The 23,494-nt window shown below is 45.9% G+C and overlaps 1 protein-coding gene across 2 annotated transcripts in view; it reads left to right on the top strand.

Annotated features, from left to right (window-relative positions):
* LOC118516982 overlaps window positions 1-23,429 on the top strand; it is a 62,820-nt gene extending 39,391 nt beyond the window's left edge. The window contains exons 1-5 of one of the 2 annotated variants that reach the window (XM_036062807.1): window positions 21,778-22,278; window positions 22,345-22,383; window positions 22,450-22,530; window positions 22,609-22,659; window positions 22,728-23,429. In XM_036062807.1, coding sequence (XP_035918700.1) covers window positions 22,224-22,278; window positions 22,345-22,383; window positions 22,450-22,530; window positions 22,609-22,659; window positions 22,728-23,017 — 516 coding nt within the window. In that variant the 5' untranslated portion in view covers window positions 21,778-22,223 and the 3' untranslated portion in view covers window positions 23,018-23,429. Of the gene's footprint in view, window positions 1-21,777; window positions 22,384-22,449; window positions 22,531-22,608; window positions 22,660-22,727 lie in introns of those variants that run through there. The other variant, XM_036062808.1, reaches the window with a different exon arrangement.
* The last annotated feature ends 65 nt before the right edge of the window (window positions 23,430-23,494 follow it).

The raw sequence follows: 23,494 nt of genomic DNA on the forward strand, positions 1-23,494 counted from the left end.
GCTTTTTCCATGAAATTGTATTGTCTTTTCACAGACACGGCACACATACGGTATAATTCTCAACATGCATAGCTTAGAACAAAACCTATCTCATAACAATCACATACGACACAGTCTCGGTGGTTCAAATCGTAAACACTTCAAACAAACAAGGTAAATTCGATCATAACCTAATTCAATTCCCGTTCTTACTTACCTATTTACAGCTCTTGTAAAAACTAGCGTCTGCACTCGCCTGGAACAAAACCGCAAACTAATTCGCACAATATCGATACACTTCTAGCCACAAACACCTCTGGTGCAATCATCCATCCTATACATAGAAGAAAGCGACAAGAACAAACACGTGTGAAGAACCAAGACCGAACATGAAATAAACACCACAAAAAAACGCGTTGGCGACAAAGCAAAACCAAAACAAACAAGGAAACACCATGTATACTTTGCTTGCTTGCTTGCTTTGTTTTTGCTTGTTTATGCCTGTTCGTCTCCCATGCAAATACAGTCAAAAAAGTAACCGTTTTTTGACCATTTTTTGCAAAGAAAAAGAGAGTGAGAGCCTGTGAAGAGCAAAGGGTCAAATCCGTCTGCTATTTTTAATGTTTTTTGACCATGTTTGGACGGTCAAATCTTAGTCAAACAACGTTCCAAAAAGCAACGAAATCTTTTGCTTGGGATGCTCCACGGTCTCTGAAACTCCGCTACACCACTGGCAGTCAGGGGACGATGTGAAGCCATTGTGACACAGGTAGTCCCGGAAGAAGCCGTGTCCCGAGAGGACCTGGCACAAATGGAACGAGACATCTCCATGCTTCCTTGACTGCCAGTTGCTGATGTTGGGTAGCACACGGTGCGCCCGACGTGTGTACCGGCGGTGTCGGCTTGCGCATCCCACTGCTGCTGCCATTCTTCGATGGTGGCCTGTCGCTCCTGCTTGCGGATGTTCGCCCTCGTGTCAGTGTGATCAGCGGCACTCAATCGCTGGTAGACCCGAACGTCCTCTTCCACCAGCAGGCATATAGGGGTCAAACCAGCCAAGAGGGTGGCCTGGTGGCCTCATGCCACCCTCAGTGCCATCTTTCGCTGGACACGTTCCAACAAACGACATGGCTCGCGTTTCCTCAGCTCATTGCTCCAAACGGGTGCTGCATAGCGCATAACGGACGCGGACACCGAAGCTAGCAGCTTCGCTTTCGACGCCCTAAGTCCGCTATGGTTTCGCAGCAACCTGGATGTGGCGTCGGCGATCTTGTTAGCTTTTTGGGTTACCCCCTTGACGTGCGGCAGCCACGACAGCTTGTCTTGAAGGGTCACGCCGAGATAGTGGATCGAGCGGGTCGAGGTGACATCTGCATTGCCTACTCGGACGATGATCCGCGTTGGGGCCTTGGTGCTGGAAATGGCCACCATTTCCGTCTTCGCCGGCGCCAGCTCAAGATGGTGTTGAGCAATCCACTCCATCACTCCTGTGATGGCCTCTTCCGCAGCAGCTTTGACCGTCTCTGGGGTTGTGGCTGGGACCAGCAGCACCAGGTCATCGGCATACCCCAGGATCTCGGCATCGGACGGCAGGGCGTTGTCCAGCACACCATCGTACATCGTGTTCCACAGGGTGGGGCCTAGGATAGACCCCTGTGGTACCCCTGCCGTGACAGAACGCACTACCGGGCCATCAGAGGTTTCATATACCAGCTCCCGATCCTGGAAGTAGCTGTGTATTATGCGTTGGAGGCCGGCTGGAACACCTTTCGCATGCAGCGCAGTGGCGATGGCCTGCCAGCTGGCCGTGTTGAACGCGTTCCTGACGTCTAGTGCAGCTACTAGCAGGAACCGTTTGTCGCGTCGGTTCGTGCGCCCGAGCGACATCGTACGCTGGCCGGCCTCGACAACCCTCTGAATGGCACCGATGGTCGAGCGCCCCCTGCGGAAGCCATACTGCCGGTCCGACAGTCGCAGTGATTCTGGATCTTCGAGGAACTCGAGGAACAAGCGCTCAAACACCTTGCCCAGTGCATCCAACATACACAGGGGTTGGTACGAGCTGCTCAATCCTGGGGGTTTTCCTAGCTTCAGGATGAGTGCAAGGCGCTGCCTCTGCCACTCTGCAGAAAACGTGCCGTTAACGAGGCAGTCCTGATACAGCGCCGTGAAAACCCCCGTGTGTTGCAAGATGGCTGCTTTCACCGCCGCATTCGGGATACCGTCGAGTCCCGGGGCCTTTTTGTTGGCCATGCGTCGCGCGATGAATTTAAGCTCCTCGTCGGTCACTGCTGCTACCACTCCTGTCTGCTCGTTTCCCACGATGTCTTTCGCTTCTGGCCAGACGAGGGGCGGATGCTGGGGGAAGAGATCGGACACTATGTGTTCGAGCCTGTCCCGCTCCGTTTCCGGTGGCGTCCGTCCATCACGGAGGCGAGACAGAACGACGAGATATCCGGCTCCGAACACGTTCTCCTCCGCGATGTCGATCACCTCCTGGAACGAGTTCCGCTTGCTGGCCTTTATCGCCTTCCCCAGATCCGCCCTCGCTGTGCGGTGTTCTGCTGCGGCGATGCTCCGCTCTTGAAGGTCGCTGGTCTGCTGCATTCGATCACGCGCGCGTTCGCAATTCTCTCTCAGCAGCCTGAGCAGCGGCGTCCACCAGAACAGGTCGCGATGGGGGTTACTATGTGACGTTGTGACCCGCTGCATCGTCTTGTCACACGCGGCGAGCATGATCTCCACCATGCGTTCGTGACTGACCGCCCGTTCTGGGAACCGCTCGTCCAGCAGCGTCAAGAGGAAGGCTCGCTGCGAGAACTGCGTCGTCTTGTACCGCCGACCCGCGTGTCGGATGCGCCCCTGTTGTCTTATCCGTGGTGGTGTACGCTCGTTTGCTACAGTAACCGTGGTGCCAACAGTGTACGTGATGTATCGGTGGTCAGAGTACGAGTACTCTGCGCACACATTCCACGTTCCCGGCTGTGCGATGGATGATGTCGCAAACGCCACATCTACAATGCTCGCTGTTGCCGCTCCATTGCCGTCAAAGGTGCTCACCGTGCCCTGGTTAAGCGTTACCAGGTCTAGCTGTTGGATGGCACTGTGCAGCTCTTCCCCCCTCTCGCTGTTACGCACGCTTCCCCATTCCACGTGCCAGGCGTTGAAGTCGCCGGCTATGACGACATGTGAGTGGGAAAGCGCTTCAAGCTCTACCGCTTCGATGAAGCGCTTGAACTCGTCGGTGGGCTGACGAGGTGGGGCGTAACAGCTGAGGAATGTGGTGTCACCTATCTCGGCAGCGATGAGTCCCGGCGTGTCGCTGCACTTAATCCTCCGGAGGAGAAGCGACCCAGTTGCAACGATGGCTACCTGCTTCGAGGAGTCGAAAGCCCATCAACGGTTGTTGGCAGGCGGTCGGTACAGCTCCGACAACAACAACACGTCCACTTTCTTCTCTCGGGCAGTCTGGAGGGCGATGTCCTGGGCCCTCTCCACTCTGCCCAAGTTCACTTGCAAAACGCGCAGCTGTGGGGTCATTGCGGGGCCGACCGAGTGCAGTCACGGTGCCCAATTGTGTGTGGATGCACTTTGTCGGGGAAGTGCAGGCCTTCGCCATGTGCGCTACCACGCCGCAGCATATGCACATGTTCTTCCGGTCGTCGGGTGAACGGCAGTCATGGGCCGATGACCTAGCTCGAGGCAGCGATAGCAGCGCACACGCTCTCTGGTTTTGGCTCTGATTCGTGGCACGGCTCTGATTTTGCTCACGCAAAAGCCCAGCTTGAGCTTGGTGCTCTCAAGCTCCTTTGCGGACTTCGCGGGCAGTCGCACCTACGCGCGCTGGGTACCATCAGCCATCTTCGTCATGGTGGTGGAGACGATACCCGCTCCCGACTCGAACTTGCTGTCGAGCAGCAAAGTGAGATCCTCCTCTCGGATTAGCGGGTCGACGTCATAGATTACAACTGACGCCATTTCTGTGACATGTCTGCACACTCCAGCACTGCCCACGATGGCTCGGACCTGCTGCGGCATGTACTGCGCATTCGCCTTGCGGCTGAGCGTAAGTCGCAGCAGCGACTTGCTGGTGCGGCGGCCCAGTACAACGTGGTCCTTCAACGGCTTGTACCGCTCGTCAGTCCTGATTGCCGTTTGCATCAGCAACAAAAGGCTCTCCCAATCCTGGCCTTCGTTGGGCGACACCTCGATGAGCTCGGGCTTGGCCGGCTTTCGCTGCTGTGGGCGCTGTTGCTGCGGGCGCTGTTGCTGCGGGCGCTGTTGCTGCTGTTGCTGCTGCTGCTGTCGCTGCTGCCGGAGCTGTGGTGGCACATAGCGCTCGCCTTGTTGTTGTTGCTGCTGCAGCTGCTGTTGCTGCTGCTGCTGCGGGTGGCATTGCCGCTGGGACGGGCGGCCTTTTAACACCGTTGTCCATAGCTGCTTCTGCTGCTGCTGTTGCTGCTGCTGAGGCTGCTGCTGCTGTTGCAGTCGTGGAGGAAGCTGCTTCTGCCTCTGTTCGCGTTGAGGCAAACGTTGCTGCTGCTATTGCTGCTGCTGCTGCTGCTTCTTTTTACGCTGCTGCTGCTGCTGCCGTTCTCGCTCTCGCCGCCTCAGTCGCTGCTGACGCTTCTGGGCCGTCTCCCGGTTACCGCTGTGCCCCGTTGACTGCTGGATGGTTGCTTTCGCTGCAGTCTGCAGCTCGAGCACCGAACGAGTGCCCGTGTACAGCAGCTCGTTCTCACGACGAAGTGCCGCGTTTTCCTCGCGGCAAAGTCGCAGCTCCTCCAGCGTCGTCGTAAGCTGAGCGCCAATGCTCTGCATTTGTGCCATCAGCAGGGCATAGCTTCCCGCGTCGATAGGCCCAGCAACTGTCTCGTTGCTTGGAGCAGGGAGTGCCGTTGTTGTTGGCTCTGATACTGTTGGTGGCTCCAAATACATGGCCGGCTCCGCTGCCTCACGCCCCGACGTCGATTCCGGCATCGCGATGATGGTGCTGTTCAGCTCGTCATCGTCGCTGGAGTAGCACAACTCCATCACTGGCGTGGCCGGGCACTCAGTCATTGGTGGCTGCGTCACCGCCACCGACCTTTTTCGGGGCCATAGCTGATAAGGCGCAAACTTTTGCGGGAGTTTGGCCTCGTCACCCATCCCCTGCGTTTTCAGCCGTGGTTGGAATATCCGGGAGGATGAGGATGGGTGAAGGTGTCAATTTTCTTCATGAGCAACTTCACAGACCACGTGAAACAGCTAGCTCCGCTCCTTCCCCGGGAAAATCGCGATAAACCGCGGAAAACCGGTTTTCCAGCTCTGGGGGGGGGGTGGTGACGAGTGGGAGCGGGCGGGGTGATGTGCGTTGGCTTTGTCTCACCAAGACGCGTCACTGGATACCCCACTTGCCTAGGTCCGGAGAATGTTGTGGCAAGAGGGGGTGCCCGGAAAAACCCTATTTTCCAGGGGTGGTGCGGGGAAACGGTCGCAGGAGGGTATTCCTCGAGGTAATCGGGCAACCTTCCCCTAATATATCCCCTCCGCAACTCCCCTCCGCACAACTCCGCCGAATGTTCCGAAGACCGTGGGGGGGGGGGGGGGGGTTGCCGGGAAAACTTCCAGCGGTGTGGAAAATTCTCTCCGAATTTTCCCTTCGCACTGCACTATCGCTCAGAATTTTTCCGCGCTACTTTTTTTTTGTAACGATATTCATTAAATTTATTCTGATTAGGTTATTTTCTTCCTTGTGCCCATCACTAGTCCAGTTGTGAAATTTTGCTCATCACTACTCCTACTAAATGTCAAAAAGTGTTGCCGGATTTTGTCACCGATTTTGCACTTTATTTTTCTCACTTTTTCGCCGTTTCACTTTTCAAACCGATTTCGATGCGGTTTTTTGCACACAGTCGCTAGATTGACATTTCACGCATCTTTTAAGACCTCACTTGGCCGGATCCGTCGAAAATTGACCGAGAAACATGAGATCCTGTCCGAGGTATCAAGTCAACCTGTCACTTTCCAAACTTTTAAACACTCTAATTTCGCCATAACTTCACCAATTTTCTTCCGGTTTTCACCAAAATCTACTTAATGACACACGTTCTATCGTTTACGACACTTTGCGGGGCGATCCGGACAGTTTTTCTGCACACATGTCAAACACTTCTTCTTCTTCTTCTTACTCAGAAGGAATGTATTTTCACTCTTTTCGGTGCGGAAATCGCCGGCATCCACCGTTTTTCACCTGTATTCACTAATTTGGCACTCCGTCTATCGTTTCCACTGAAAACCGCATTGAAGACGTTTCAACATGGCCTCCAAAAAAGTAAAAAACACCTCCCATACAAAATGTATGGAGGATTGTTTACACTTTATTTTTGTGAGTTTTTCGTCGATTTTCGTTCTGTTTTCACGTGAAATCACTAAATAACGCCGCTTTTATGCTAAATAAACACTTTTCGGATGCTTTCCAAGCAATTAGCACACTTTTTCCGCCAATAAACAACGAGCTCACGGTTGCAGTACCGTTCGCCACGAGCTGTCAGACGCCACACCCACAGGGATAACTCGCTTTTGTTTTTCTTTTACGTCGTGGGGAATCTTCTTAGATACGGCTTCTCCATCGAAACTGCATGCCGGATTTTAACCGACTAAACCCCACGACGTGCGCAGCCCGCATTCCCTCCACCAAGCGCCGCGAGGCATGGTGGAGGGTGGAGTCTGGCCCTTATATCGGGCATTAACGCTCGGACCCTTCGTTCCGCTCTTAGTCATGTAGTGGACGTCGCTGATAGCCGATGTTGGCGCTATACGGTGACTAACGCACCACACTGATGTCTGTTGTTGCGCAGCTAGTGGCCTGATTTTGTAGCAGAAGTGACGGCGGCATCGTCGTCCGATGACATGGACTCCCAACTGACATCTGTTATACAAAAAAGGCTAAATTTAAAAAAAAAATTGCCCGATCCTCGCCATAACTGCTCGCTTCATGCGCGAATGCTCGTTACGCTCTTAGAGCAGCTCAGCACCATGCCAGTTTGCCGTAGGAACGAGCAGCACAGCACACACCCATTCGCTCTCGCGTGCAGTGGCGCTCAAACATTTTCTCGCTTTCCGCAATGTGCCGTGTACTGCTCGAACCATGATCTTCCACTTGAGAGCCCCTGAGTGCGAGAGAGCGAGCACACGTGTGCAGGGGCGCTCGAACTGTTTCTCGCGCGCCGTTTTGGTACTGGCATGCAGTGCGCATTTTAAAACCGTCTGGACACCCCTGCAAATTTCTGCTTCTCTCTTTCCTTATTGGCTCTGCCCTGAGTACGCTGAGCGACAGTCGTGCTCTGAATGTGATGGAGGGAGGACGTCGCACGCGCACGGATAAGCCGAGGCGCATGACCCGGAGTTTGAATGCAGATGGTGTTGGAATTGTTCGTGTATTTGCGTGTAGGTGAGCTGCGGTAGCCTGGAGTGTCTTCACTTTGTGACGATCGATTCGTGTTTGCCGCTTCCCGTAACATGTTTTCTGCGAGAAATGAGGTATAGTTCAGCATCTCATGTACGACGAAGAGCACCATTTCTCAACTCACCGTCTTGTTTTTTCCCCCTAAAGGAACACTGGTAAACACGAGGAGTACAACGGAGAGTGAGAAACATGAACGGGTTTGTTAAATAAATAAAAATTCATTCATTCATATCACAATCTAATCCGAGTGTTATTGTTTGCTTTGTTTTGATTTGCGCTGCCATAGCGCCTCTGGCCTATGACAGCTTGGATCCGAAGAAAATGGGTGAAAAAACTACGTGAAACCACGCGTTCGAACTGTTATAATTACCTAAATCTGCTGCTCTCTAAGGCAAGATTTAGTATCGAGATTTAAGTAAAAGAACTCGAAAACCGCTATAAGCCTGCTATAAAATGTCAGTTGGGCTGTCGTCGAGAATCGTCACCACTGTGCTCCAGACTGCGAAACATCTCGGGCAAAGAAGAGGCCACCTCCTTTTCTTCCTGCTCGCGCTGTTGTTGTTGACGGACTCGTGCCCTATGACGTCGTACCCGCTCTCGAACAATCACTCGCCTCGAGAGAGTCGCCAATGACGAAGGCGATTGTAGAAGGCCATTACGGCGCCTCTCTTCGCGAGCAACGGCACGAGCAATACGCCGTGCTTCGTTACGCCGTAGGCTGCGGGCAGTCAACACGGCCTGGCGTACTGCCGGATCCTCCGGTTGACTGAGAACTGCGTTTGTGGCCGCCAAGTTGGCCCGTTCCTCGTTCCACTGCCGCTGTAGTGTAGAAGTTATGCTTGCAGCCAGCTCCGTGATGGTACTCCAGGATCTCTGGTCGCGAAGGAGATGCGATGCAAGAGTATCCGGGTTCAGGTCATCGAACCCACCTCCATTCAGGAGCCGATGCCGAACAGCTGCAAACGCTGGGCAGTGTAAGAAGGCATGTTCGGCTGTGCTTCGTGGGAGCAGCGGGGACACTCCGGGGACGATGTAAACCGCTTGCGACACAGATAATCACGGAAAAATCCGTGTCCCGACAATATCTGTGCCAGGGCGAAGTTCACATCTCCATGTTTCCGCGAGTGCCATTGCTCGAAGTTGGGGATGACGCGGTGTGCCCAACGAACGAATTGCGAGGCATTCGGCGCTGCCGCGTCAGCATCCCACTGCTCCTGCCAAGTGCGGATGGTAACTTGGCGTTCCTCCAGCCGGATCTGCGCTGCTGTTGTTACGCCACCGGTGTCTGTGTCTGCTGCAGCGTGCTGCCGATGGTAACATCGAGCGTCCTCCTTCACCAGCAGACAGATCGGTAAAATACCCGCTAGTACAGCAGCTGTTTCGTACCTTACCGATCTGAATGCGAACGCCACTTTCAGCAAACACTCTCGTTGTGCGTGAATCAACATCCTTCTGTTGACCTGGCGCTCGACTTCTGCGTGCCATACAGGAGCGCCGTGCCGAAGGATGGAAATTACGACCGAAACCAGAAGACGACGTTTGGCGCATTTCGGGCCACTATGATTTCTCATCATCAGCGAAACCGACTTGGCCACACGGAGCGCCTTCGCACAGGCGTGCTCGACGTGCGGTCGCCAGGACAGGTGTTCGTCGACGATGATCCCAAGGTACTTGACCGTCTTCGCAGATCGCAGCTGCGTGCCCAAGACGTCAATGGCGTATCCCTCGGGGTCGGTTCGCATGGTGAAAATCATCACGGCTTCGGTCTTCGCAGGCGCCAACTCGAGCCGATGCGCCGTCATCCAACTGCTGATGGTATTCACTGCTGCGGTGGCCAGTTGGGAGGCTTGCTGTTGATTGGTTCCGGGTACCAGCAATGCAAGGTCGTCGGCATAGCCAACAACCTCCACTCCATCTGGCAGCTCAAGACCCAGTACGCCGTCGTACATGACGTTCCACAAAGTGGGGCCCAAAATGGACCCCTCTGGGACGCCAGCAGATAGGCTCCACGTAACTGGGCCATTGTCGGTGTCGTAGATAAGCTGCCTGTCCTCGAACCAGCTGGCCAGTATCGCTCGAAGCTGAGCAGAAATTTCCTTCTGCAGAAGGGCTGCTGCTGTTGACGACCAGCTTGACGTGTTAAAGGTGTGTCTAACATCTAAAGAAACTACCATCAAGCATCGTTTGTCGCGGCTGTTCGTCCGGTGAAACTGCATTGCGCGGTGCCCAGCCTGCACCACGCGCTGAACCGCCATGATGGTGGATCTTCCTCTCCGGAACCCATACGTGTAGGCGGTCCAGTATCAGCTTCTCTAGAATTTTCCCCGGACCGTCGATCATGCCAAGGGGTCTGACCGAGGAGGATTCTCCAGGCGGCTTTTCCGGCTTGGGTAGCAAGACCAGACACTGTCTTTTCCAAGCCGTGGGAAATATACCCCGATCAAGACACTCCTGGTACACTGCGCGGAAAACTGCAGGATGTTCGCGGATGGCGGTGCGTAGTACTGCATTCGGGATGCAATCTAATTCCGGCGCCTTCCGTTTTGCGAGATTCCCTGCAATGCTGATCAGTTCTTCCTCTGCTACTGGTCGAATGTTGCTGGTAGTGCTGCTACCTTCCGCAGGCCATCGGAAGGGCGGGTTTTGTGGGAAGAGATCATCGACAATTCTCTTTAGCTCTACCGGATCTGATTCAGGTGGGGCACGACCGCCTTGTAAACGCGCTTTTAGGATTTTATATAAATCGCCAAACAAGATGTCGTTGGCTTGCGCGATCAGATCTGCCATAACATTCTCCTTGCTGCGTCGTACGGCACGAGTCAGGGCCTTCCTTGCCTCCAGCTTTCTTTCGGCGGCTGCGGCTCTCTCATCCGGATTTCTCCGACTGAGGGCGTACTCGCTAGCGACCTAGAGAGCATCGCGAAGCGCTGCGATCTCTGCTGTCCACCAGTAAAGATGAGGCCGGATGTTGTACAGCGGGGCTCGGACTCGTTGCATCACCTCGTCGCAAGCTCTAGATAGTCGGGCAACAAGTTGTTCCGGTGATGTGGCGGCTTCAGGGAAATGGACTGCGTCCAACGCGATCCTGAATGGCTCAACCTGAAATTGCCGTGTCTTCCACATCATACCTGCACGTCTCGGAACAGCTTGCTGACGAGGTCTCGACGACTGCTGGTGATTTCGCCTGCTGGTACTACTGCTGTTGCTGCCATTAGGTCCAACAGTGAACCTTATGTACCGGTGGTCACTGGCCGACGCTTTGTCCAGCACTCTCCAGTCCTGCTGTGCTACCGAAGAACTGGCGAAAGTTACATCGACGATACTTTCGCTGGCTACTCCGTTGCCCACGAACGTTGGCCTACGCCCGCGATTCAGCAACTCTAACTCCAACAAAGTGGTGGCAGTCAGGAGCTCGACGCCTTTGTCGTTCGTCCTAGCACTTCCCCAATCCTGATGCCAGGCATTGAAATCACCCGCCAAGACGACGTGCGGATGTGCTCTGGCTTTGATGTAAACAGCATCAAGGAAAACGGAATACTCCTCGATGGTGAGAGTTGGGGAGGCAAAGCAGGTGACGAATGTAATACCGCCCACCTCTGCCGCAACCATTCCCGGAACTTGGCTGCTATACAGGCGTTGAATGGGGCGCATTCCGGCAGCGATGATGGCTGCTTTGCCGGACACATCAACCGCCCATCTACCGTCATTGGCTGGACAGCGGTAGATTTCCGATGCGATGATGACATCCACTCCGTCCTCTCGCGCGAACTGCAGCATAAGGTCTTGGGCTGTCCTACTCCTGGACGTATTCAGCTGCAAGACCTTCAGCGTCATTGGAGTGGATGTAGCTGTTGTTCGCGTTACTGCTGATGTCAACTGGGCTGTATTAGCCAGTGGATACACCGGCTGACCCGATGACGTGGGTACCACCGCAAATTATACACTTCGGAGTTGCTGTACAGTCCCTTAGCCCGATAGCCTGCGATGCCGCATTTCAGGCAGATGGTCTGCCTGTCTACTTCCTTACAGTTAGGCGCTATGTCCAAGCAGTGGTATCACCGCCTTGCTGCTGTGCTCTGCATTTCCAACTCCTGCAGTCGGCATCGAGTGTTGCCGATGTGGACGTACATGCCGTCCAGACATTGGGCCACCTGACACGGAATCTTCACGCGTGCACACTGAGTGGCCTCCTGTCGCTGCCACTGACCGACCGCTTCTTCGGTGATGGTGATGGTGATGCCTGCTGCTGTTGAAAGTGCAGCTGCTGTGTCAGCAGGTGTGGCCAGCATATCGATGTCTGATATGAGCAGCTGACTCATATCACAGACTACGCGAACGCTCGCCTTTTCGCCAAGTGCTCGTTCGATGTCGGCTTTTATGCCCATACCATCAGCACCGGGCCGCAGGTAAAGGGAAAGTACCTGCTCGTCGCCTCGCCGAGCTCGCAGAGCGTCTTTGTCGACAGTAGTTGTCTTGCGTATGGCGCTGTACATCTCCAAATATGTAGCACCATTCGCCGCCGTAACGCGAACGATGTCGGCGCGTGGCTTCGGACGACCTGCCGGCGGTTGAACCATCGCTGGGCGCTGCTGCTGTTGTGCGTACTGCTGCTGCTGCTGCTGCTGTTGCTTCTGCTGTTGCGGAGTTTGCGCTTCTCCTTCAGCTTCTCTCGCCAACCGCTACGTTTGCGCGTTTTCTTTGGCGCAATAAGAGAAGCTTCCTTCAGCTGCTGCTCCTGCATGGCAAGTACCGCCCGTATGCCCTGACGGTACAGCTCCAGCTCCTGCACCACCGAAGCTAGCTGCTCCGTCAACCGAGCTATCGTCGCCTACAATGCATCATTTTGCGCATCCCGTTTGCGCACCTGCTCAAGCAGCTCTGCCTTGGTGGGCTCATCAACGGCAACAACCGCAGGTGGCGAAGCAGACGGGACAGTTTTCTGCTGCTCTGTGGATAAATCCACCCGCTCCAGAAGCACCACGGGAACAAGCCTGCGTTGCATCGACGATCGTGCTGTCGAGTTCGTCATCCTCGTCACTCGATGTGATATTGAGGGTGATGTCCCCATCCTCAATCGGCTCAGAGCGCTCAGGATGCGCTTGAGCTAGAGTGCGGTTCATGTCGTTGCCATCCGTCGAAGAGGCAACATATGAAGTTCTCATCCTCGGCCTCAACACTCTTCGCTCTCCCGATGGGGGCTGGGCGTTAGCGGTCACCCATTTATACATTTTTGACTACTTAAACAATGATAAAATTAAACGGAAAAAGCTTTTATAAAACATTAAATTGCTTTTTTATCATGAAAATTATGATTTTACAAAACTATTTCTGCTTAGGGACTTTGGTCATCGATGACAAAAATATGTATATTTTTTGATAATGCCATCAAATTCCTTTCTTTTATTCGTTCACTTAAACATTGTTTATTAATTTGTTCATGGTTACCGTTACCACGAAATTCTATAAACATAGTCACCACTTCACATGAGGCCAGCAAATTTCGATCTGACGTAATTTTGACTAATTAGGAGTGTTGGCATGATTGGGCACTAACAGATTGCAGAAAGCGATTTGTTTTCAGCAATCGCTTCGACAAAACTTTTTAATGACGGCGCCAATTTCAAGGAGGCACTTTCTTTACTATAAATCCCTTTAAAACAAAAAGAAGAAGAAACGTGACAAACCCTCTTCAATAATTGTTAGCCACAACAACACCTTTGTGGTGTGCACAGTGTATTTCACAACGTAACTGATTTACTTTGTTGAGTTTTACCGGGAAAATCGTTTTTATAAGAATGTGCAGTCGTTGTTTCTGGTTTTGTCATTCGACTCTGATTGGTTCCCCGTCAAAGGTGACTTAGACTGGAGCTTCCATTATCTGGACTTCCAATTTTTGCATGTACTTTTTTACAGTACAGACCAAACGCTGCGGCACAGATCTTAAGACCAAATTATTCCTTAGCTTGGTTTTAATCAAGAACGACCTGATAGTCTTACTGATGTAATTATTTGTCCGGTGTCTAAGGCGACAGTGGCACCGGTCTTTACATGGCTAGCCCGAAAATCTGATGTATTCCCAAGAGTTTCCCCGCACTGAAGACTTATCCAACTACGTAGTATCAATAAGTTTAGTAATTCATTGAATGATCGACATCATTACACAGGTCTTTAAACCAAGAAGAAGTAAAATATAAAGACTTTTGCTAAGAATTCTCAATATAATGGTTTTAAAATAACATAATTGCGCTATTCGCACGATTGAATACATTAGTGTTATCGCGAAATACAAACATTAGATTAAGTTTTTCGTTAAGAATGTGTGTATTGAACTGACAACCTGGCCAAATTGTCTAATTCTGTTTAGTAAAAAGTACAGATCGGTCTGTTTTTGCTTCAGCACAAAGCTCTAGGACGATATTGTCGTGCATCCATCCCATATGATAAACATAAATAATAATTTTATTGTTTTATTTTTTATTTCATTTGACTGCGGTTGCTCCATTGAATATGCTGAATATGCTTTCAAACCCTTTAAAACCTATTTTTCAGCAATACGGCAGGCCGTTCTTTATGAATAAAAAAAAACTATTTTTGAAGTGCTTCAAAGATAAATTTTCTAACTGAAATTAAACCCCTGTTTTAAGAGAATTCCAATTGATAAAGATAGATGGAACACATACATCAACACACAGCAGCAGAACAATTATCTACGCAAAACTTACGAACTTCGAGCAAAACGGTCAGGACGTTCTGCATGAACAAAAATTACGAACTTGATCTTGTGAAGATTTGATTTGAATAAAGCTACTGATGTTCCATTATGCATGCTTGTATGTAATATATCAAACATATTTCGATATTTGTTTGTATCATGTAAAAGTATGAATCCATGCTCGAAAGGTCGCCATTTCTGGCTTTCTGCGACTTATGTTTACCCGTAGCAACGTAGTCAGCCCTAAGTACGGGGAGGTGGTCTGGATTGAATTTGAACCCCGGCCCTGCCGTGTGAAGACCGGTGCTGTTATCGCCTACGACTTATTTGTACATAAGAAAAATAAATCATTAGCTATAAGGCCAGGCCGTTCTTTACGAATAAAAAAAAAACAAATAAATAAATCATTAGTACAACTTTCTATTTCGTTGTAAATAGATCCTTCCGAGTAACTTGCAAATGTGGTCCATGTAGATTCATGCGATTTAGGTTTCACTTTGGTATTGCTCGTATAGGCAATAATTACGGACAACCTATGTGCCGTGAGTTAAAAATTGTCCTCAATAATTTTGATTTAAATATATTTCTATACGTTTTTCAAGAGCCTCTTTCGGTCCCGTTGTTAGTAACATGTGTGATAATTGTAAATGTTAAGGTTAAGAGTTAAAATACACATAATATATTTGTGTAGACCACGAAGGTTTGACAATGAAATAATAAATAATCACATATTAAAAATAAAAGAGATAATATAAAACAATAGAAATTATTCTATTTTTACGCTGAAAATCAGCAGTGTAGGATCTAAAAAACTTAGGTGGGTATGATTTAAGGATTCTTTGAAAGAATGCATATGGGAAATAAATGATTCATTCGTTACGATCCAGCCGAACAGTTAAGACACTACAGGAAGTATATGCGTTGTTGACAATATGGCTTCCAACAGTCAGACTTAAAATACATATAAAAGAATATAGTTATGCATACATGGGCACCTGAACCGGCCAGAACAGCCGAAACAGCACTTCATTCATTCATTCATTCACTTCCATAAAAACAACCGAACCAACCGAACCAGACGAACAAACCAAACCGGACCGTACCGAACCGAATCGATAAACTTCGATCAGCTGTGTCAACAGTTTTAACCATTTAAAAGTAGGGACGACCAAATAGTTAGAGTTAGTCAGTTTAGTTTGGGAATTAGCAAACATGTTAGTGTAAATCATGAATAAAATTTGTTTTTCTAAAATTAAACTGCTCTCCAACCCATTATCATATGTTTGTTTAATAAATAAAAAACAATGTACATCGTTGTTGCACGAGTTATAACAATAGGGTTCGGACACAGACGAAGGAAATCGAGACTTGGTTATTATGTAGTCAAAATCGGAGTGAATTTATTAATTTTGATTTACATACAAGTTACTTATTGGGAATTGGATGGGAAAGGGGAAGGTTTTAACGATTCTTGATGACTATTGCATGTTTTGCAATCAGTAACTAGGTCGGAAGATCAGCACGGTTTGCTGATCGACGCTGTTTGCTGATCGGTGCAATTTATCAGTGCAGTGGCCGGTGGCGGTTGACCACACTAGAAAATGCTGTGTTCAAAACGGAGGTTGTTATTTCATGCACAGGGCGGTAGTGGCGCCGGTCTTCAGGCGGAAGAACTGGTTAAATAATTCCGTTCAAACTGTCTTACCGTACGCAGGATGCACTGACAATTCTACAACTTAGTAGAATGAAGCCAGTAGCTATCATAAAATTACATCATAACATATTCTAAACATGTCATGACCCCCGTCTCAATCAGTGAATAATTGTTGTGTAAAATGTGCAACAATTATCCTCCAGCCAGCACCACGAGGAGGATTGAGATCGGAGTTCTAAAGCAGCTTAAACAATGCAAGATGTTAACTTTGCATCATTTAAGCAGCTTAGCATTAGCCAGCCACCTAACCATCTAATCTGCATCTACACTCCACCTCATTGATTTTTGTATTTAATTTCCATCTAATCTACTCTGCCCGTAAAATATTTAGCACTGAACCAAACCTATCAGGATTGTGTCTTTTAAATTGATACTCCCTTAAATAATCTGTCAATCTACCGTTATTTGTTCCTTTGCTCCTAAGAAAATCTTTGATATGCTTCCATAAGTTTTCTATATTCTGGGTGTGTATTCCTCGATAAATAGGATCTTTAAAAAGGTGGGAATGATTAACCCTAAGATGCCTATATCCATACTGTTCTAGTCCTGTATACGCTGCCCAACAATCTGTTATAATTGTACTATCGTGACAAACATTCTCTAAAATCAAATCGTGGAGTGTAGCCCTATTTCTCCTTTCTACAATCTGTAAAAAGATTTCTCTTGTCTCTCGGCAAATGCCACCTACTAACCATACCTGATTATTTCCTGACATTCGTCCTCTATTGTATTTTCTTTTCGTCACGACTGATTCGTCTATTTCGACTGTCATCCCTGGGCCTCCTATTAACCGATCGTTCTCCTCACTATAACTTGCACATTTTTCCCTGATAAATCTGTACCACTTGTTAACAGTGTTTTTGTTAACATGCAGTTCGTCTACTGCTCTTTCTACCCTAACATTTTTTGACCACGATAGACAAATCAACAATAGCTTTCCTAATGACAACTTAGACTGCCTGAAAATACTTCCTTTCCTAATGGAATATTCCCTATTACTACACTGAGCACTGCGGCACACCCACTTAAACCGATCTCTTGTGTTTGTTGCTCGTCTACTCATGCTAACTCCACACTCTTCGCAATTCTGTACTAACTTTAATAATCCTGCCTCCTGCATTAGCTGAACTAGCCTTGCCTCATTTTCTATCAATTTTGATAGCTTTGCTATCGTGCTGGCCGAACTAATAACCTCCATAATTCCTAGTTCGCTGCCTAATTAACACCAAAACTAACGAAAAAACTAACCAAAACTCACAAAATTTCGGACAATTTTGTCTCTTAACTAAAACAGATGCACGAGAGACGATTGCATTAGTAAATTAAGCTAATTAAAAATTTGGAGATTTGGGAGAAAAAACACTCCTTTATCAATCGGCAATCGTTTATCTATTACCGTTATGAAAAAAGCCTTTTACCGCGGCAACAACAAATCCAGTGTTGCCAGCGTGAGGTAAAGGTTGTCACATATTTTTTTGATGTTTGATTAGAGTAATATTTATTATTTGAGATTGGATAAACTGTAAACTCTAATCATTTAACAGCGTTTTACAGCGTTTAACAGGTCATTTTTATATGTCAACACCATTTTTCTTTTCTATGAGGGACTTCTTCACCAACGAATGGCTAGTCTAGATCCGTGACTATGAATTTCTGATTTGTCAAGTCATATTTAAACACCGCCAAATGATATTCTGGGGCGTCACGTCAAACGGGTTTCAATAAATCATAGTTTTTTCACCGGGATCTGGAGTCCGTAGATCCGAAATTGTTTTCATTTTTTAATTGATAATCAAAAGTAGTATTAAATAAATTAAAACGATAAGAAACTATTATGAAAAAAATAGTTTCAACTTTGCTTAGATTTAAGTTTTTTACCATCTAAATCCATATTCTTTTAGTTTCAATCAGTTTTTATCTCGTACGGGCAGCTCGGTTTTAAATACAGACTTTTATTTTATCACATCAAAGTTAATTTGCTGCTAACACAATAAGACCAATGATTACTTCAGTTAAATTTTTTTTAGAAATCAACAAGTTCAAATATTTTCAACACTTAAGCTAGATTTATGCCCTTGTCTGGCGTTTTCTAGCTTAACCAAGGCGCAGGCGATGCACCTATGGATTATCATTCAGAAGGATCTTCCAATGTGATAGCAGCAGAAGCCGGTGAAACGACAAGCGAACCTGAATGTGATGAGTTTGTTACGGACTATTTAGTTGCAAGCTCTGACGATGAAAGAATGGACACAGAACGCACAGAAGGGTATGATGTAGAAGCCGAATTACGTCGATGGGCAATATCCACCAATCAATCGTTTAATTCTATAAGTCAAGTTATGGAAATCATACGAAACGTGGGTTCTTGTAATCCTCCAAATGATGCTAGAACTTTGCTGAAGACTCATCGAAATGACTCAAATGAAGTTGTTACGATAAACGGAAGTCAGTATTGGTATAACGGGATAAGACGATGTCTGCTCAACGAACTAAGGTGCGTAGCTAATAAAAGTTGTTAAAACAATCTTTACATATCAAACGTTACGTTTTGTATTTTCAGCCGCAGCGGTATAGCTCTCGATTCGTATTCTAAGCTGGAACTTAATGTTTCTATTGATGGATTACCCATATTTAAAAGCAGCAATCTTCAATTTTGGCCAATATTATTAAACGTTCAAAACATTCGAGAAGTGCCGGTAATGACCATTGCAGTTTACAGTGGATCAAAAAAACCAGCAGATATCGATCAATTTCTTCAGCCCTTCGTTGATGAACTTAACTTCCTTATGGAAAATGGAATAACCATCAATAACAAAAAGATTTCCATACAATTACGTGTCATTATAGCTGATTCGCCTGCTCGAGCATATATTAAAGGTAAGACAAAATATAAGATTACGTTGAAAATTGCATGGAACTTAATATACTTTTTTAAATAGGTGTTGCTGGTTTCAACTCACGAGATGGTTGCTTGAAATGCGCAACGAAAGGAAGAAGCCTTAATGGAAGAACTGCATTTTCCAATTATACTGAACTTGAGCGAACAGATCATGGGTTCAGATTACGAATTTACGAAGGTCATCATAAATATTGTACTCCATTGTTGAAACTAAATAACTTCGACATTATCAAAGAAATAATCGTCGCAGATCAACTACATTTGATTGACTTAGGTATCACCAAACGCACGATCGTAAGTTTCATGGAAGGAAAATTTGGCGTTAAAAAAAAGCTTAACAATACACAAATTAACAATTTGTCTGTAATGCTGACCAACATCAAACTTCCTATTGAAATTCACAGAAAGTTCCGTTCATTGCGTGACTATAAGCACTGGAAAGGCTCAGAATATTCCTCATTTCTATTTTATGCCAGTTTCGTTATACTCAAAGAGATAACAAATGAAGAACAATACAAGCACTTCATGCTGTTCTTTTGTAGCTTAACTTTGTTTTCCTCAAATGTTTACAAAAAACATTGGCCTTTAGCAAACACGTTGATTCAACTTTATGTAAAACATTACGCAAATATCTATGGCCCGGAATTTATTTCAAGCAATGTACACAATCTGCTACATATATTCAAAGAAGTTGAACAATTTGGTCCAATTAGTAGCATATCTTCTTATCCATTTGAAAACCATTTGCAGCATTTAAAACGTTCATTGCGTTCTGGCTGGAAATGCTTAGAGCAAACTATAAATAGACTTTCCGAAAAGAGGTTTTTAACACTCTTTCAGCTAATCTATGTTTAAATTTCCCTTGTGTTCATACCAGAACTGGCACGGTAACATTACATGTCCGCAAAGCCTTTCTTTTAAAAACTGCGGAACGTAACGAATGGTTTTTGACTAAAAGTGGTAATGTGTGCAAATTTATCACTGCACATGAACAAGACCGTAACATAAAAATTGTTGCGAAAAAATTGTCTCAAACAGACGTTTGTTTTGTATATCCTTTGAATTCTAAATTTATGCATATGCATCATGGAAACCTGAGCGATCTGGAACATACGGAATTGGATGTTTATATTGGGGATATACGATGTAAATTGGTAGCTGTTCCCCTTTCCAAAGAAAATGAGTATCAATATGTTCCATTAATTCATACCCTCGTAGGCTAATATTTGCATTTCTTAGATAATAAATAATTAATATGATTTTCTTTCTGTATCGTTCTTTTTAATTACTATAATTTATGGATTATAACATTTCAAAAATTTACATATTATACATTATACATTTTTCATGATTTTTTATTATTAATATACATATTACATCTTTAAAAATTTATTTAAAAAAATAAGGACACTTAGTTAGTGATGGAACTTTATAACAAAACAAAAAAACACTAATAATGAGAATGTTGATGTCTGTGGTGCGTGGATTTAATCTTACCTTCTAGGTTCAGTCTTTGGCGGGCATGCTTCAATTTATTTTGGAAGAATGTTTTAATTTTTTGAGGAGTTGGAGTTACTCCGTGAAAGGTTCCAATGTGCTTAAATAGAGCAAGAATATTTTTACATCCAAACAACGGAATTTTTTGGTTCGGATGTCCAATTCCCGTCCAGCTCATCTCTATAACAAGCTGTCTGGCAAATATAATGTCCATCGCTGAATGAAGCCTTTCTTCCGAGCTATCTGTTGGCAGCTGGCATTCCAGATATTCTTCAAATTCTTTTTTATACTTTTGCTCATTAAGCTGCTGATTCACTGCATCCAACATTTCTTTGGATGCGATCGGTTCCCAGTTGAATGAACTATTTGTTACCAATCCTGGACGAGGAGAGATTTTATCTAAGATCAAATCCAGCTTAGTTTTAATAATTGCTTGATTTTTCTCAACAACTCGAACCCTGTTGGCGTGGTTAGTTTCTATTTCATTAAGTTTCTGGTCCAAATTTGTAATTTTTTTTGTCATGTCATCCATTTTCTGTCCAATTGAAACTAAAAGATCTCGCAATTCTGCGTCTATGGAAGATTTTGTTGTCTCTAGATTTATGGGACTATTGCTGCTTATGGGTTTGGGAATGTTGGGTTTGTTGGATGCGGAAAAAATGGAATCCGAAATGGATACGGAAACATTGCGGTGAACGATGTTTGTTGCAGGTTGGATGTTCTTGGATATATTTTTTGCCGTCGGTAGTTGTTTTATAAAATCTGGATGTAGTGTTGGTTGTGATGAGGAAGCTGTAACACAACGATGAAAAACAATACATATTACTCTCAATACTGCTCTAAAGTTTTATGAACCAATATTTTTTATACCTGTAGGCTATGGCTTCTCGGATAAAACATATTTTCCGTCTCTCATATTGAGCACCACAATCTTGCGTGGAGTGCTAAATGATCCGCCGCATCGTTAAAACACGAACAAAGAGATAAATATATTATACATCGAATCCTTTGTTACATGTATTTTAAAAATACATACTTTTCCATGTTGCTTGGTTGCTTCTCTTATTGGATGTTTACGTCTCGACACAACACAACCGCAATAGCTCACACGGAACAGATGGAGGACAAGCAACTCGGTAAGTACAAGTTCAAATCAATTTATAACCCTATGTTCGTTCGCGGGAGTTTTCGGATGTGGTTTTTTTTTTGCTGCAGTGGTGAATATTTACCGTCGTTTGTGTTGCTTGGAAGTTCGCAGGTAAGAGAGTTTATTTCTCCTAATGCACTTATATTTAATACTTTTATTCGTGTGAGCGCCCCTGCACTCAACACGAATCCTGGCTACGCGAGTGCCCCAACTTAACGAAAGCACGATCGTGCTTTCGTCGACTGTCAACACGTCAGGGTTGTGTACAAACATCCTCCCCACCTTGACGAATGTCAAAACAAACAACAACAACCCAAGTTATCTGTACCCCCTGTTTTCGTAAATGTTTTCGTAAATACATTCGTTAACGAATTTTCCTTGAAAAGATTTACGAAATTCCAAATTATTTCGAGGATAATTTGTTTTTGTTTTGATTCTGTTTGTTTACATTTTAAATGAACCCTCTGCTCATAAAATGAACCGGAACCATGTTCATCGAATGTAAAATAACAAAAGTTCACTATCCTCGAAAACTTTATGCTTCGTTAAAATTTTCGAGGATAGCCATGCAAAATGTAAACAAATTTTCGAGGACAAGTTTTTTTGTCCTATGTATTGGGGGCGTCGTCATGTGTAGCACAAAAAAGGTAGGGGAGATTTTTTTAGGGGATTTTCTGTTATGGTATTTTGCTTTGCTTGATAGTGGTGTAGTTTACACTAGTCGTAATAGTTGTGGTAGTAACAGTAGTATCGTTGTAGACCGGCGAATGGAATACGCTGCAGTGGCTTGAACTAATTGATGTTTTTTTTATTTTTCTCAGATTCAACATGTCCAACGAGTCATTCAAGGATTTCGTATATTACGAGGAATGGCTCGAAACTGGTAAATATGTTATTGTAAATTATTTATCCTTTGCACCAGATTAATAACTAACTGTTCTTTTTAAAGATTCGGATACATCAACAATGAGCGCGAATTCCAGGACCGGTAAGTACGCTTAGTTTTTTTGATTAAATGTTTCATAGCCATTTTTTGTCTTTTCGCTCAATATAGACACCAACATAGAAAAGGAGGGGGAAACTGGATGGCAAGTCGGGTTTCCCAGCGTCGCGCCCCAGTGTGTGTTCAGAGAAAGTAGGGGACAATTTCCATTAGTTCTTATATAAAGGCTTTACGTTTTTTTACTTATATTTTTTCGTTCTTTTTTTACAGTATCCAACATCGATGGTCAACCGTCTTCATCTTCCGTACATTTGACTAGCAGTATGTTTTATAAAACATTGTCTAGCACAAATTGGTGTATTGTCATTTATAAACTTTGTGTTTGTTAGACTCGCGGAAACGGAAAGCAGTACAGTTGTGCAGTGTAGCTACGAATACGGAGACGGTTGACCCATACGACCAAGAAAATGTGGTCCGCACACTCACTGGGCTAACTCGGTCTCATGCCCGTTTGGCTACACAAGTGGGCGAATGGATTAATGCCATGAAACCAAGGCCCGACGTTCGACCCAGCATGGAGTTTGATTTTGCTCCGATAGATTCGGTAGAAGAGCTGCAAAATTTAGATGCACTTCTTCAAGACGACTCGGAGTATAGAGCAAAACTTGTCCATTGGTGAAACACAGATCACTCGTGTGGACGTGGATAACCGTCTTCACGAATTAATTGATCTGCTGTTCACCAAAACCTTTTTTGCCACCATGAATTGGACTGGCATAAGCAAAAAAGCGGGACAAACAAAAATAGCATTAGGTAAATTTAAGTTAGTGGTAAGATTATTTGTAGAATTAGGAGGTAACAATGCTTTAGTTTTAAATAGTAATTATGTAGAAAATTAAAAAAAAACTATATCATGCTAAGGATAGGATAAAGATTAGCAATAGTAAACGTACGTCTTGCCACCAAAAAAAAAAAAAGTTTTGTGAATAGTAGTGTTTAAGTAGACTAAGTTAGTTTTTAAGTCATTAAATTAGTTAAGTAAGTTGTAAATTAAGTTACATACAATAAAATACAATATACTTAAACAACTATATTTGGATGTACAACCTGATTAAATTTATTAATCCCTCTTGATACTGCATTTTACATTTCGTTA

The sequence above is a fragment of the Anopheles stephensi genome, unplaced genomic scaffold (assembly GCF_013141755.1).
Source record: "Anopheles stephensi strain Indian unplaced genomic scaffold, UCI_ANSTEP_V1.0 ucontig424, whole genome shotgun sequence".
Lineage (NCBI taxonomy): Eukaryota > Metazoa > Arthropoda > Insecta > Diptera > Culicidae > Anopheles > Anopheles stephensi.